This window comes from Osmerus mordax, chromosome 24 (genome assembly GCF_038355195.1).
Source record: "Osmerus mordax isolate fOsmMor3 chromosome 24, fOsmMor3.pri, whole genome shotgun sequence".
Classification (NCBI taxonomy): domain Eukaryota; kingdom Metazoa; phylum Chordata; class Actinopteri; order Osmeriformes; family Osmeridae; genus Osmerus; species Osmerus mordax.
In genome coordinates, this window is record NC_090073.1 from 4,583,592 (window position 1) to 4,598,979 (window position 15,388).

The window sequence follows — 15,388 nt, forward strand, 5'->3', positions numbered from 1 at the left end:
CTACACACCTTTCAAAAAAATCTACTCTACAGCCTGAATTAATAAATTACTTTTCACACCTGTGAAATGTTGTGGCATATTATGTGTAGCTAATTGGATTTTCTGTTTATTAACTTGGAATCCAGGCTGTAAAGTTGAATACATAATATTATTCCTATTATTTCAAATCATATACATACACTGTGTATGTATAGACAGTATATATACATTATATATACTGTAAATATTAAATACAGTATATATGCATACAAATATACATATATTTGTATAGAATATATACAAAACTAACTATAAATCCTTAGAGTACAGTAGTTCCCAATTTAATTTGTGAGGTTTCTGCATTGTTAAAATGTGTAATTATAAATCAAATGAATGATAATGATAGAATGATACAAATATGACTCTTCTTGTTGTTTATTTCTGTTTTGATCCAGCTATATATGGATATTGATCAAACTACTTTTTTTTAAGGGCATGGTAAATAAAATAGAGTGTCATTAGCTCCTAACAAATGATTGATTGCAGCCATCAAGAACCAAGCAACAGGGCATTACATTCTGAATGGTAAGGGAGAGGAAGCCAAGTCAAAGAGCTTCATCGACCTCGGCGTGGAGTGGGACTACATCATTGAGGATGACGTGGAGACTTTGCATACGGATGGACCATTACACGACGCAGTGGTTGTTCTGGTAACTATCATTCGTCCTTCCCTAGTTACTGTTGATACACTACATCTCATTAAAACCGTACATGACAAGATGAACTCAACATCTTAACACCAAGACAAGTACAGTTTACAAAGTAGAAGCTCTGATCTTGGAAATATTATACATGATAAATGATTTATAATCGTATGCAATTTCCTCTGTAAATTACACACCTGCTCAATATAGACACCTGCTCAGTCAACACTTCAAATCACAGAAGGAAACATTGAGTTTTTCCTTGAACTCTTGAGTCCAAAAAAAAATCCTGATTAAATATTTTACTATTTTAACACAGATGACAATTACTCTTTTCTATGTTTTACAGATAATACCTAAGGACAATGAGACCAGGTCCACGCTCATGTATAAATACATAATTCATGAAGACTCTGTGCCAATCAATAACAACAATGTCATCCAGGACGACACCTTTGAGTGGGCTTTGAAGAGTTGGTCTCAATGCTCCAGACCATGTGCTGGAGGTAAACATATATATTCATATAAGCTATATGAAGTTTAGCGATATCTCAATGTTGGGATTAATGTGATAACCAAACTCAAGCATAGTAAAAGCGTCCTGTTTTGGTGTAGGTTATCAGTACACTAAATACGGATGCAGAAAGAAGGGAGACAGCAAGATGGTCCACCGAAGCTATTGTGATGTCAGTAAGAAGCCCAAACCTATCCGCCGAATGTGTAACCTCCAGGACTGCACCAAACCACAGTGAGTACCAGGCATTTTACCTGTCTGCCATTAGACAGCATCATATGAAACTCCTCTATGACACCATGTCAACCTGATAGGCTTGACTTGGGAGTGGAGTCACTCCAAAACACCATACTTAAAGTAGCTTCGGAGAACCATGCTTCTGAAAGCAGAGAAGGAGCCGAAGGGAATACGTTTCCCGCTCATGAAAGACATGAACTGAACTAACATGAGGAACTTTGACTGAAAATCCAAGGTTTTAGCCTCGTCCTTGCCGGCTGGCTGAGTGAGGATGGGAACGAGGGCTGGTTTGTAACAAAGACGCTCCAAAAGCCAAGAGACATCAAAAGGGATACATCAAACGTTTTTTTGAGGCTGAGCTACTAAGGAAGCATGTAAGCGGACCAACTTCTGCTGGAATAGGTTCTAAGGTTCTTGAAAAAGAACCAACCATCCATCTGTCCCACACCCTGCTACTCTCACTCTTTCATGGACTCTGCAGATGTTATGCAAAGCTACCCTGAACATATCAAATATTGGTTGCTTGGCTACAACTGCTATGCTATAATTCTTGCAATCAAGATATCGTGAGGCAATGTCACATTTAATCTCTGGGTCCTTTTCAACTTTTTGGGGGGGCACTGTTGACCTTGTCCATCTATACCATACCTCCCAGCGTGTTCTCGTTGAATTTCAGTGATCCCATTCGTCTTTGTATTGTTCTAGGTGGATCTCTGAAGAGTGGGAATATTGCACGAAGACCTGTGGCAGCCTTGGTTTCCAGATCCGGACAGTTCGCTGTGTGCAGTTCCTCCACGAGGGGACCAACCGGTCGGTTCACAGCAAGTACTGCAGTGGAGAGAAGCCTGAGAGTCGAAAGCCGTGTAACAGAACGCCTTGCCCAGCCCACTGGAGGACTGCAGACTGGTCAGAGGTATACATCGATGTTTGTTATATACTATTATTATAATTAGACCAATACGCTGTTCTTATTGGTCCAGAGAAGTTCTCAGAAGTCCGCAAAAACGTTTGCGGACTTCTGAAGGTTCGCAGAGGTCTGCAAACGTTTTTTACGGACCTAGCAACAAGCGGTTGCCTCGGAGATGTAGCGATTGACCTTGACATCATGGCGTCTGCTCCGGATTCGTCGTGTTTGATTTGGGATTTTCCCACGTATTGTTGTCGATATAAGAAACCAAATGTGGACTTTTCAACAGGTCTGCAAACGCTTTGTCGCTTCGATTTGTTAAAACGTCAGTCTCTGCTTACAAAGGCATTTGCAGACCGGTCGAAAAGTCCACATTTTCAGTTTGTTACAATGTTGCTTGTTGACGCTCTAAGTGCTCAAAGTTGTTGTCCACCTGGAATGATGTGGCAGCACCTCTGTTGGTTCACATGGCCAGCACAGACGCTGGCTAAGGAACGGGAGCATGTGACACTTTTCATGTCGTCGTCTGGACAAGCCTTGGTTTCTTGTCCTAAATGTTGCTGTCGACGGCTGTTCCATAGTTTGGACTAAAGCCAGTGTCTGCGTTTGAATCTTTTGCAGTGCTCAGTGACGTGCGGTGAGGGGGTGGAGAAGCGTATCGTTACATGCCGGATTGGAGATCAATGCAACGGAGAGAGGCCAGAGGCCCTAAGACCCTGCAGATCTGGACCTTGCCGTGGTAAGGCACAGGAGAAGACCAGCACAATCTCAGACACGGTTGCTAAAGTGTATTCACTCGATAGATGGTTAGACGATGCAACATGGCTGTCTTGATGTGTTTTCATGCAAGTCAGATACCTTTGAGTCAGGAAATGCACGCTATACTTACTTAGAGCCATACTTTATGAACATTTATTTACCACAATACAGCTTCTGTGCAGAATCGTGTTTACTTGTAAACACCTAGCTAGATAGGTGCAAATTGACTAAGGGCACAACTAACTTAATTTGTGATTTCAGTCCAGTCATAAAAATCCTAAATGATAATAGATGCTTTAATCCTTGATTTGCAGATGAACCCTGTAATGGCGATAAATCCATATTTTGCCAAATGGACGTGTTGGCTCGATACTGCTCCATCCCCGGCTACAACAAACTGTGTTGTGACTCCTGCAGCAAGCGCACAGGCACTCTCACGCCACTCCTCATCGAAGCCACAGAGATGGATGAACACGTTCGATTCGGGTCCGCCTCCAAGCTCCTCGAGATATTAACCGCCTCGGCCGACTCCAACAGCAGCCAGGCCGCTCCTCTCCGTTCCCGCCAAGGCCCGAAAGAACCTCCGAAACCGGGCAGCGCCGCGAAACACATGCCGACCGCCCCCCCCAAAAAAGGCCCCTTGCAGCCGCACATCTCCCAGAAGTGGGTCCTACCGCACAGCAAGCCGGTTGACAGGAACGCGCCTGCCATGGCGTCCACCCACAGCCTCCTGGCTGACCAACGAGCGGACGCCGCCGAGGTTGAAAGGATGGACCGCGGCAGAGAGAGCAGGTGGCCCACGGCGTTCTCCGAGGTGGTGAGATGAAGCTGAAGCCCCTCCCCTTCTCTGATATTCAGACACCCGGCTTCATACAGGGGTTTCACCTCACGCCAACACAAATACCAGAAAAACGGAGCGTTTGTGACAGACAGAGATAATAAAAAAAAAAGTGCTGGTTCACTTTCCTTTAAAAAACAAACAAAAAAAAACAAAAACATCCATAATCTTCTCCCCCCAACACTTGTCTGGAACTTTACTTTTGGTAAGGCTGTTTGAAGTAAAATGCTCCAAAGATCTTAATAAATGCATATGGACTGAAGCCAAGAGACATTAACAGCAGTACTCCAAATTCTAGTTATATAGAATTTATGCATCTAGTCTAGATGTATAGAATTTAAAGATCCAGTGAATTTGTATGGTTACTGGGACCCTTTATTCCATTACAAATATAGATCTTACAATTATATTTTCATGTCGAACATTCATGTAGAAACTGTGTATGTACTGTGTAATTTCAGCATTAGCAGATGTCTGTCAATGTAAAAAAAAAAAAAACGAGTCAAAATCTTAAATATGAACCTGCAAACACGATTTGTATAATGAAAAGAACAATTTGTGCTGTTTAACATGATGGCATTTCATACTTTTTAACCGCTTTCAGTTCTAGTCTTGTTTTGGCTGGTCATTACTTGCAAAATAAGGCCCTATTCAGATATAAACAAAAAGCTTAAATATATCAGGACCTTTATATAGTACTTTGCAGACGCACCTTTGACAGTGATCACAGCTTTGAGTCTTCTCGGGTATTACTCTACCAGCATTGAACACCTGGATTTAGAACGTTTCTCCTATTCTTTCTTGCTCAAGCTTATTCAGAGGTGGGAAATGCTAATGAACTGTGACCTTAAGGTATTTCCACAGATTTCTGGGCTTGGGCTAGGCCACTCAAGGACATTAACAGGCTTGTACCGACACTTGTCCCCTTCGAGAATGTTGCGTGTCCTCCGGAGGTGGCTCTTGTGAAGAAATTCTATTTCTCGCTTTGTTTATCATTTGCTCAGTCGTGACCAGGGTCCCAGTCCCTGCTGCTCAGAAGTGTTCACGTAGAGGGACGGCATTAGCCAGTGGTATCTGGTTTCCTCCAGATGTAGCGATTGGTGTTTAGGCCACTGAGTAACATATTTTGTCTCATCAGACCAGATCATCTTTTTCCTTATGCTCTCAGATTCCTTTAAGTATGGTTTGGCGAATTCCATGATGTCTGTCAGATGCCTTTTATTCAGTGTATTCTTCAGCCAAAATGGCTTTGGTCCAACCAACTCTCCCATAGCAGTTTGTCATCCCTGCAGAAGATCTTTGAACCTTGGGAACCTTAAATACTGGGATTCTTGATATCCTCCTGTCTATTTTCTATAACCTTCTCCCTTGTGTGCCTTTTAAAATCATCTCAATCCTCTTACTTCTGCCATGTGAACTCCAATAATGTTCTAGAGACATCTCAAGGATGCTCACAGGAAGCAATATATATCTAAGCTCAGTTTGGAGTGTGATGTCAGTGTATGGATTGATACTTACATAATGTCTAGATATTTAACTTTGTATACATTTGAACAAATATGTTTCTTATTTTGGGGTACTGTTGATACATAAAATCGTTATACATTTTAATAAAAATAATAAATACTATAATACTATAATGCAAAAATGATAAAGTATGAATACTTTGCAGAACGCTATAATTACATTATTACAACGTAACATAATGTTATAAAAAATGGGGCGCCCCTGTGGCTCACTAGGGCAGAGCGTGTATCACATAGGCCTTATTGAAGCGGCATGGGTTCACATCTGGCCTGGGCCCCTTACTGTATGTCTGCCCCTGTCACTCACCTGTCTTTCCTATCACACTTAACTATCATGCTAATAAAGCATATATCTTCAACCAATTTGTTTACAAAAATATGTCAAAGTTATAAAAGCCATAAAAAGCCTCACTGATGAAAATCTGAGGAGATATATTTCACATCAGTAACTTTTTGTGTACAACGCCATGGTTTATGGCTAAACTATGTTACTGTTTTGATATGTTCACGACATCATAACTCAACACAACTCAACATAGTGTCCCAGTAATAAAATGTAGAGATTGTCGGGAACACATTTATCTCCAAGTGTGATCCAAACTATTATAAACACACAAAGTTAGACTTAAAGTCCATTAAGGTGGAACATATTTTACTGTATCTTCAACTTTGTCTGAAGAAAGCTTTGAGAAAGAGCTGAGAGGAGAGCTATTTATTATAAAATTATTTTGTCACAACCACGATGCATTTGACTGCAATAGCAATGAAACTGTGTATTATGTATCAGCAGCGTTCATTGTGCAACCACCGTACTAACTATACTTGTATATAGGATTGAGAGCATTCTATTTATTGAGAGTAAATGGTTCTTCTCACTTCTATGTTCAGTGAGGTGTACATAGTACTGTATACTAAATTAAAAGAAATAACTGGTAGGTCCACATCATTCACAGGCCAATGCTTCCATTATAAAGGAATTGGGACTTGAGGAGTACACAGTGGTTGGTCTGGAAAGAAAAATGTGCACACAGGTTGTACATGACATGCTTTTAAAATGTTTCAGTTGAGAAAGCTGTTTCTCACAGCTGTTTTGAGAAGGCCTTAAACACGGTTGTATTCGTCACAGCCAACTGTAGAGTAGATCAATTGTTTAGTTGATCAATTGTGTTTTCACATGTTTAACAAGACGTGAGGATTGGTATTTTGCACAAGCAAGGCAAAAATAGATATTAGAAATTTTTAGTGGTAAATTGTGTTTAACCATTTTGAAACACACAATGCTATTTTTTTTTTTTTTACTATTTCATTTTGTTTACTCCCTGCCTATATGACACTGCTGCTAATGTTATGCAAAGCTTTTAATGATCAAGAAGATACTAGTATTTTAGATGTTATATTGACAATCCCTAAATCTCAGACAGATGCATTCTGCATAGAGTATGATGAACTTTACGCATCCCCAGAGCTACCCATGTATTTAAAGCATTTAGGAGCTGATGCATAGAAGTTCTTCTCATCTCTAATTGCTTGTCTACTCTACTTGTTTTTGTAGAATGAAATAAAATGTACACTACTGATGCTGTTTGTTGTATGGGGAGCACATACTGTAGTAATAAAACAATATACTAATTATTTTGTCACTCTTCATCCATATCATGTTGGCTTGAATTAAGTTACACATGCCACCCACATTTGCTTAATATATTTATTGCTTCTAAATGTATCACATAGAAGGGACAAGATACAGAGATCCAGTTCAGTCAGGAAACACATTTTGATGTAACCATTTATTGCATTGGAAATAGTTTAGACTTTGGCAGAGTGCTTCTATCGAATAGGAAACTCATTGCCTTTGACCAGATAGGGAGCAAATAAGGTATTTTGTACAATATGCAGGTACATACCAACATGTGGTTTTGTAAGCATGAGTGTTAGTTAAGGCATGCAACTCTTATGTCGCCATAGGGGAACGCCTTATGAACTTCAATTAACACACCTGCAGTTGATTGGGTGAATCTGTTGCGCGTCTGAGCGTCTGTGCTACAATGTCAGTATAGAAAATGTATACATTTCCCAAAGAAAGAAAAGCACCAAACAAATATGTGTAGTTTTTTAGGTTGGCTGCCATGATAAGAATGAAGTGCGGCTTTCGTTTTCCTCAAGCAAGGCTAAACAGTAGTTAGTCGAGGTGAAGCTTGAAGTGCAGCGTCTTGAGGCCATGGCGGATGGTCCATAGGAACGGAGAGGTGCGTGGTTGGGCGTCGAGGTTATTCCAACACTGGAGCATGGAAGGAGTAGCACACCATGGTGGGATTGGTAACCTGGGCCCGTGTTGTGCCGAAAGCGTCCTAGTTGTCGTTATCTCGCTCTTAAAGGTAAGCTCCGTTCACCAATTTCCCAGTCCCGAAATACAAGGATCTACACTCGAATAGACAACTTGACCTCAACTAATTAACCGACGTTTCTGCTATAATAAGAAAAATTGCCTTTCAATATAAAAATGTGGCAGGCATTATTTATTAATTTAAAGGCAAATGTGCCATAGGCCTACTCTAAATATTTCAGTATCGTGTTTAACAGTATGAAAGGCATGAAATATACAAACAAAATTCAGACCACATGCTCCTCTAGATTTAACATCACTGCTCCAACTCGTTCGTTGCCAGTGCCATGGACTGAATAGAGTACAAAATTGTATTTTTGTGTTGTATTAATAGAATGTTACACAACTAACAACAAAGCAGGTTGGTCTTAATCTGACCCATATGACAGATCAAACAACAAATTAAATGCAATGGTGATCGACCCAAAAGGTCAGAACATGTTGACTGTAGTTAATACCAGCGATGGTAAAATGTGTATGTAACCGTCCTCTGGCCGTCCCCATGACAAAGTTGGCATGATAGAAATATCATGCCAACTTTGTCATGCACACGTTGGTGGTAAACTGGGGTAGGGATGTCGATAAGTCAGAGGCCATAAACTTCACCATGTTTTTCCCGATGTATCTGTGTCGCTCTGGATAAGAGCGTCTGCTAAATGACTGAATGGATCATTGAGACCTGAAACAGCTTATCGCAAAGGTCAGGATCGAGGTTACCGGTCATCCAAGCACTAACAGATGTATCCGTGGAGTCACGGCGGTACAGGGTTGTTGTGCAAATACGGTTATGGCACTGACCTATATTGTAGTGACGCTGGAAGGGGACAGTCAGGGATACACTGGAGCAGAATTGATAATGAGGGGGGTGGTGGGGTGGGGGTAGAATACCCCAGTAGTGTGGATAGAGAGAGAGGATTCTGTGAGCAGCCATGCACAGAATTCACGCTACAGTTCACAGCACAGCTGACTGAGTGCACGACTGTCATTCAGCAAAGGGAGCTGATTTCACATCCAACCACACAAGGAATAAACATGGATATTTTGATAACAAACAGGCCCTGGGCAGTTCTTTAAATCAAAATCCCAATGTTAGGTTAATACAAGGTCTTCCTCTAAATACGTTGAATAATAACGTGGCTGTTTTTATTCATATCTGTAAGAAAGTGTGGCAATGACCTTGTAAACATTTCACAAATTGTATGTAGTTTATGTAGGTTTAAAACTGAACAAGGTACAACATTGGACATCGTTTCCAAAAGCCTCTGGACAGGTGTTTCCTGTATTAATTGACAAAGATGTAAGCTGTCCCAGTTGTTCCTAGCTCAGTGCACTGAAAATGTCACCCCTACAGCTAATGCCAAATCAGGTATATGGTTTCAGTTTCATGTCTGTATGAAAACTGTATAAATGTGTGACAAGTGTATGTCAATATGAGAAGTGTGTAATCATTGTTTGCCTTGTAGTTTTTAAAGAGAATAATGACATGAGACCAACATTTTATTTAAAGACAGTAGCCAACCAATGTAGATGACAGAAGAGTCGAGTATAGAAAGATGTGGCAGTAATTCTCAGCCAGTCCTTTCCCTCCAATCACAGGGTCACCCAAAGCAGATTAGATTATAGTTGCTTTTATTGGCCTACGTCACAGGACATAGCTAAAGCCACATCGCTAATATCTAGGATTCTTAGACGTTGTACAATGCAACAAATACTTCATCTTTAGATGTATTCTATTTATACTGTAGACAACTGGCATTTATATTGAACCAGACATGAACCAATAGGAGTGCAGAAGCAACAACCATGAATAACATCATGAGATCCCAATCATCATTAGTGACTTGATATCCATGGTAAGAAGAATGTTAATGTGTTTACATCTTGAGACCTTTCCTTTTAAGGTTTACAGCATGCAATATAAAAGAATGGCATAGTGGATTTATTAAATACACAAATCAATAGAACAGCAAGCTATTCATCGAGGGGCATGGCTCATTAAGTTCACTGGCTTTCCGTATTGTTTAGCCCTCAATAAGATCTACTGTTGAGATTTCATGTCAGTGTCCATAGGACAAGGAATGCCAGCAATTAATGGTCAATTATATGACCCTATAGAACCCCCTCATAATTAAGCATTTAGTGTTTGTTGCACGCTTCGTTGTACTGGTTTGTCAAGTAATCCACACTCATTTTCACTATTACTACTACTATTTCACTGTTCTTTGAGCTGAAAGTTACCTAAAATTGAGATATGATCAGAATGTCAAATAGTTTTCATATAAGAGGCAGACTTCCAAAAAACGTTTGATTTATTGTCTTTGCTTAAACTCATTAATTCCCAAAGTTACTAGTACAATATAGTACATACTTTTGCAGAAAGTAAAAAATGCTCTAAATGACTCACAAGGCTAGTAATCACATAACATAATGTTAAACATGTACTGAAAATGTACCAATTCAATAGGGCACCACTAAAACTGCACTGTATAGTCTCTATGAGAACTCAGTTTGAATGAGATGTTTTGAGATATAAAATCAAGCTAAGAGCTCAATAGAATGTCGTATAAACACATCCTCCATTTCAGAGTTACATAAGTCCGACTGAAGCATCTTGATGAAGTAAATGCAGTACAACCAGAATGAACTCATGAAACCACCATGTTTGCGTCATGTTTTTGCATGACGTCTAACGTTTTACACAACTCCCCCCCCCCCCCCCCCCCCCCCCCCAGAGGATGTTTACAATCCTCTCCTCAAATAGAGAACACAGTCACACTATCACTGCTTCGAGAGACCCTTTTCAGATCATCCATGACTACATCTTGCTCAATGACCCGTCCATTGTCGTCCACAGTGTTGATGGACAAAGGCTTTGTGCTGGCCTGGGGGCTGGCGGGTGGCACAGAGTTTTCCAGCGCTCCGTGTGAGTAGGTCTGTCGGCCGTGCCCCTCGGCCGTGCCCAAGCTGAACTTGAAGACCGCCTGGAACCCCCGGCGGAAATTCTCATTGAAGAAACCGTAAATAATCGGGTTCACGCTACTGTTGAAGAAAGCCAGCCAGTGTGCAAAGGGGTAAATGTAAATGTTTATGACTCGGTGCTGATGCTCGGTGAGTCGGGCATAGTCACTCAGCATCATCAGTGTCCACAAGGGGAGCCAGGACACGATGAACAGTAATGCTACGATCAAAAGCATCTTAATGACCCTCAGTTTTTTCTTTGACACCATATTGCGGTTATCGTGGCCAGGCTTGCCAACCGTTGGAACCGCAGTTTTGAACAGAGTAATGCCGATACGGGCGTACATGATCACAATGAGGGATAAAGGCGCAAGGTAGATGTTGGCAAACAGAACTGTGGTGTAAATCTTACGCATTTCTTGGCTTGGCCAGTTTTCTCTGCACCAGTAAAAAGGGCGTGTTTGGTTGCCGTCTCCCAGTAGGATACGGACGGTTTGCTCCTTTGTCACTTGTAGCATGACCCCAGAGGGACACATGATGGACACAGCCAGGAGCCAGATGATCACTATGATCACTGTGGCTGTTGACAGAGCAAGTTTTTGCTTGAAAGGGTAGACGATGCATCGGAATCTGAAAAGGGGGGGAAAAAGACAAGTCTTTTACAGTGGAAAAGTGGTGTTTCGTTTTTCACTCCTACAGTACGAACAGCGTAGAGATTTACATTCATAATGTCCTAAATTGATGTTGAATTTGTGAATTATTTATGAAAATACAAAGTGAAACACTATCTTCTAAACTAGCTGCTGCACTGTTACTCTATATTACCCACGGCTAGTCCTTCATGTCATAGCAGTCAGATACTGAATTAGCTGTGTAGTCCTGCGTTAAAACGGTTATCCAGAATGCTAAATATTTTAGCAGATGCGTTACTTGAAAACTAGCTAATATGTGTACATATGTGAGCTGATGTTCTAAAGGTCTTTGTGATTGTCTGTGATATGGCAGAAATATTTTATAGTTTCGGGGGGATTTTGACAGTCTTTGACTAAACCATCACTTTGATAATTAATGATCTACCCATATCAACAATGCTTATGTACCTGTATCAGAACCTAATAAGTATTCTGCAGTAATTTTTTAGAGAATGTTGGGTGAGAATGTCTCATTAAAATGTTTAACCATGAAATGCAGGATGTGATCCAATACATTACACAACAACAAAATATATTGGCATTACCTGTCAACAGCAATGGCAACAAGAGTGAAGACCGATGCGGAAACCGAGATTCCTTGAACCATGCCACTCATCTTGCACACCAAACTTCCAAATGGCCATCCTGTCAAAGTTAACAGAAGCTTAAACATTGGAATACAAATATTAGTTAAGTAATAGTTCTCCTATATTGGCCCCCATTTGGGCCAATATAGGAGAACTGTACACATTCTTCCCTGACCTCTCTGTAATGAGACGATCGAGCACTCTCCTGGAGAATGTGAAGTGCCAACATATCACAAAGCACACACATAGCATGAAGGAATACTACATCATTGGAAACAAAAACATAAAATAAATACAACATTTTACAATGAATGATAGTATATACATGACTAAGCATTTAACAGCAAACTGGAAAATGCCACTGCTACCATCACCTGCCTAAAAGGGCCTATATTACCTGAAACATCTGTTTTTATGTCAGACAGTAGCTGTAAACATTTCTGTCAGTTCATCAAGAGGCAAGTTGCTGGCTAGGTAACCCTGCCACTTTTGCATTCAATCGCCTTCAATATCGACGAGCCCTAGTTTAGAGAGGGGTGTGGTGGGGATGAAACATAGATATATTGGGATAAAAGTGTCTTGTTACTCACCTGTAATTATGTTATCAAGAAGTGTGGTAGGCATACAGAAGATCCCAACTAGAAGGTCACTGACTGCCAGGTTGAGAATGAACAGGTTGGTGACAGTCCGCATGTTTTTGCTCCGCAGCACAAGAAAACACACAACTCCATTTCCAACCATGCACACCAGGAAGATTAGAAGGTAGGACACTATAAATATGGCTGCTATGGATGGCTGGTGAAGGTAAAATCCCACATAGGTTATGTTGCTCTTGGGTATGAGGTGTTCCTTGAAGGTGTCTGTAAAAGTCCTGTTGTCATATACAAAAGTGATGTTTGTCTCAAGTCCGTCATTCATTTTACACCTGAAAACGGGAGAAAAGGTTTAGAACTTGACGTTATTTTGATATGAAAGGGGAATAGACATTTTGTGGGAATTAGCAAAAATGAATGGGGACTTATCAGTGTCATTTGCAATAATGGTTTGGAGTAGGAGTTATAGTAACAGGAATTTTTGGATTGATGGGAAAACCTTATGAACATTCCACAAGAGCAAACAAGCTTAAACCCAAATTCTTCTTTGACCGCAAAACACTTGAAATGCTTTTCTTTATATCGTTTTTTTTACTAAACAGAAACTAGATAGTAAACTACATTATTTTAATATTTTGCTAGTTATACCGAATGTAGTTAATGATGTTGATCTCAGTAATATCATCCAAATGTAACAACACATGGTCCTTGGGATAAATACCATGATGTCTGGTCTTCATAGTCATCAGTGTGAAGGATAATGTTCTTACGTGTGGTGTCGGAATGAAAACATCATGCAATGGAAGCATGCAAATTGCATGCAGTGAATTACAACTCTAATGAATTTCAAATAGATCCTTGTACACTTTTCACAAGTCCCAAAATTGGCTTTGAAGTACAAAACTTAATGTACAAGGAATGAAATGTGGGCACTGCACTGATCCTAACTATAAAGGCAGGAGTCTCTGTCTGTGTCTTGATTATCTCTAGAACCGGGCATTATATGAAGTTGAAATTCGGCAGGTGTATTGCTCAACACTCAAGGAGGTTTTGCATCAACTGGAAAGTTGTTTGGATGAGCCAGGGGCGTAGCCACGGGTAGGCCTGGGTAGCACAGGCCTACCCAATTTGTTCTAAGGCCTACCGGGTGCACATCGCAAAGTAAATAAGTAAAAAGAAAAACTGAAAAGATGCCTATCCATATTTTTCTGGGCCTACCCAAAAAGATTATTCTGGCTACGCCCCTGGGATGAGCGTTTCTCAACCAATAAATCGAAACGTGTTTGCTGCCATGTTGATCTGTGCTAAGCCCTGCAGCCATCGATCGAGCAAGAACGGGAACTGCACAACAAGTAGAACACTTGTATTTTGTAAATTGAAACAAAACTTTGGTATCTCCAAGCTGGGAATGCTGCACTCTTTTGGCAAGATACTTCAGGCATGACCCTCAGACTTCAGCGGACATCCTTTCCACGATCACACCAGATGTGTTGATTAGAGGTCTAGACCTCCCCCTTTAGGGGACATAATACTGCATGCATTCACAGACCCAGAACACTCATTCTCAGCAGTGTTGAACCCATGTTCCTGCATATTGTGCAATTGCTGCCACCAGTCCCCAGTTCTTCCATACCATCTTCTGGATCATTCCTACAGGACGTGTTGATGCCCTGCAGGGCAATTGTGTGACACAGACTATTTAGTTTTTTAGATGGATTTTAACCTTTGGAAAAGTTTCCAGCCATAGTCTGCAGCATTTTGCATGACCAACTGCCAGATCCGTCTCCAAACTGCACACCCTGAGGTTTCTTTCTGAGTTTAAGGGAGTTTTCTTGTGGTCTTTGAGAGTTTAGATTTAGTTAGTTTGCCCTTAAAAAGGGCTATAAACTAAGTATGATTTTGATTTCCAGTCCATAGGTGGGATTTATTTCCTACACTCCCTGCCTTATTATTGTATGTACTTGTCCTATGCTCCTTCAAGGCAATGAGTTTCCCATTAGAGTCTTGATGAGTGTTTTGTTATAGCCGTTTTTAACGTTCTGCTCTCATGGCCCACTTTTATATTTTATTTCTTTGGCTTTGCAAGTTAGGACGACGCAAAAAGAAAGGGTTTTGGAAATGATTGGAGGAAACTGTGTTGCACTTCGAGATTAACTCTCACTGAAGCACTTTGCATATTCATTTACAAATAGGTTATAGAATATCACCTTTGCAAAGCGGACCTATGTAAACCGACACTGAATTTTTCGATAACGGGGACATTGACTTTAGTCTCGAAAAAACTAAATACTGCAACGACATATTTGTAGTGGAATATAAACGATACAGTCAATAGCCTATCAAACGATGGCGAGGTCATAAAGATGGATAGTCACAAAAGTTGATTTATTTTTAATATAGTAAAAACAGGTTATATAATTCAATATTTTAAATAAAACAATACAAACATTGTTTCTGCCCACTCAAATACACTTACCTTTGTTAAACGCAGGAGCGAAATGTCCATTAATTTATTAAATGAATCCTGTGAATAAGGCATGGAGAACAGTTTTCCTTCAAATAACGACTAAAAGTGTATTTGAACGGCCGTGAAATAGGCGAAATGATAACTGTTATTGCCGTCTCATATGTGCGTAATCCTGTAAGCGCCCTTCTCATGATGCCTCAACTAATGAAACAGTACAACTCGCGCAACCCAGTAGAGACGAGGG

At 40.5% G+C, this 15,388-nt stretch overlaps 2 protein-coding genes across 2 annotated transcripts in view; one reads left to right on the forward strand and one right to left on the reverse strand.

The window, feature by feature from the left end:
* Positions 1 to 4,220, forward strand: part of adamts3 (ADAM metallopeptidase with thrombospondin type 1 motif, 3) — a 37,710-nt gene extending 33,490 nt beyond the window's left edge. The window contains exons 17-22 of the mRNA XM_067228426.1: positions 526 to 689; positions 1,033 to 1,189; positions 1,299 to 1,431; positions 2,140 to 2,347; positions 2,963 to 3,080; positions 3,415 to 4,220. Coding sequence (XP_067084527.1) covers positions 526 to 689; positions 1,033 to 1,189; positions 1,299 to 1,431; positions 2,140 to 2,347; positions 2,963 to 3,080; positions 3,415 to 3,926 — 1,292 coding nt within the window. The 3' untranslated portion in view covers positions 3,927 to 4,220. The remainder of the gene's footprint in view (positions 1 to 525; positions 690 to 1,032; positions 1,190 to 1,298; positions 1,432 to 2,139; positions 2,348 to 2,962; positions 3,081 to 3,414) is intronic.
* Positions 4,221 to 10,600: 6,380 nt separating this feature from the next.
* On the reverse strand, positions 10,601 to 13,002 carry npffr2a (neuropeptide FF receptor 2a). The gene is made up of 3 exons (XM_067227957.1): positions 12,675 to 13,002; positions 12,043 to 12,142; positions 10,601 to 11,435 (listed from the first exon to the last, which is right to left on the reverse strand). The coding sequence occupies exons 1-3, from the start codon at positions 13,000 to 13,002 to the stop codon at positions 10,601 to 10,603; spliced, it is 1,263 nt and encodes a 420-aa protein (XP_067084058.1).
* Positions 13,003 to 15,388: the final 2,386 nt, after the last annotated feature.

What these genes read in the sequence shown, in the direction of transcription:
- npffr2a (XM_067227957.1), bottom strand. Translation starts at nt 13,002, where the DNA reads ATGAATGACGGACTTGAGACAAACATCACTTTTGTATATGACAACAGG. An exon ending in TCTTGATAACATAATTACAG is followed by an intron (nt 12,143 to 12,674) that starts GTGAGTAACAAG and finishes TAACTTTGACAG; the next exon opens with GATGGCCATTTGGAAGTTTG. An exon ending in GTTGCCATTGCTGTTGACAG is followed by an intron (nt 11,436 to 12,042) that starts GTAATGCCAATA and finishes CCCCCTTTTCAG; the next exon opens with ATTCCGATGCATCGTCTACC.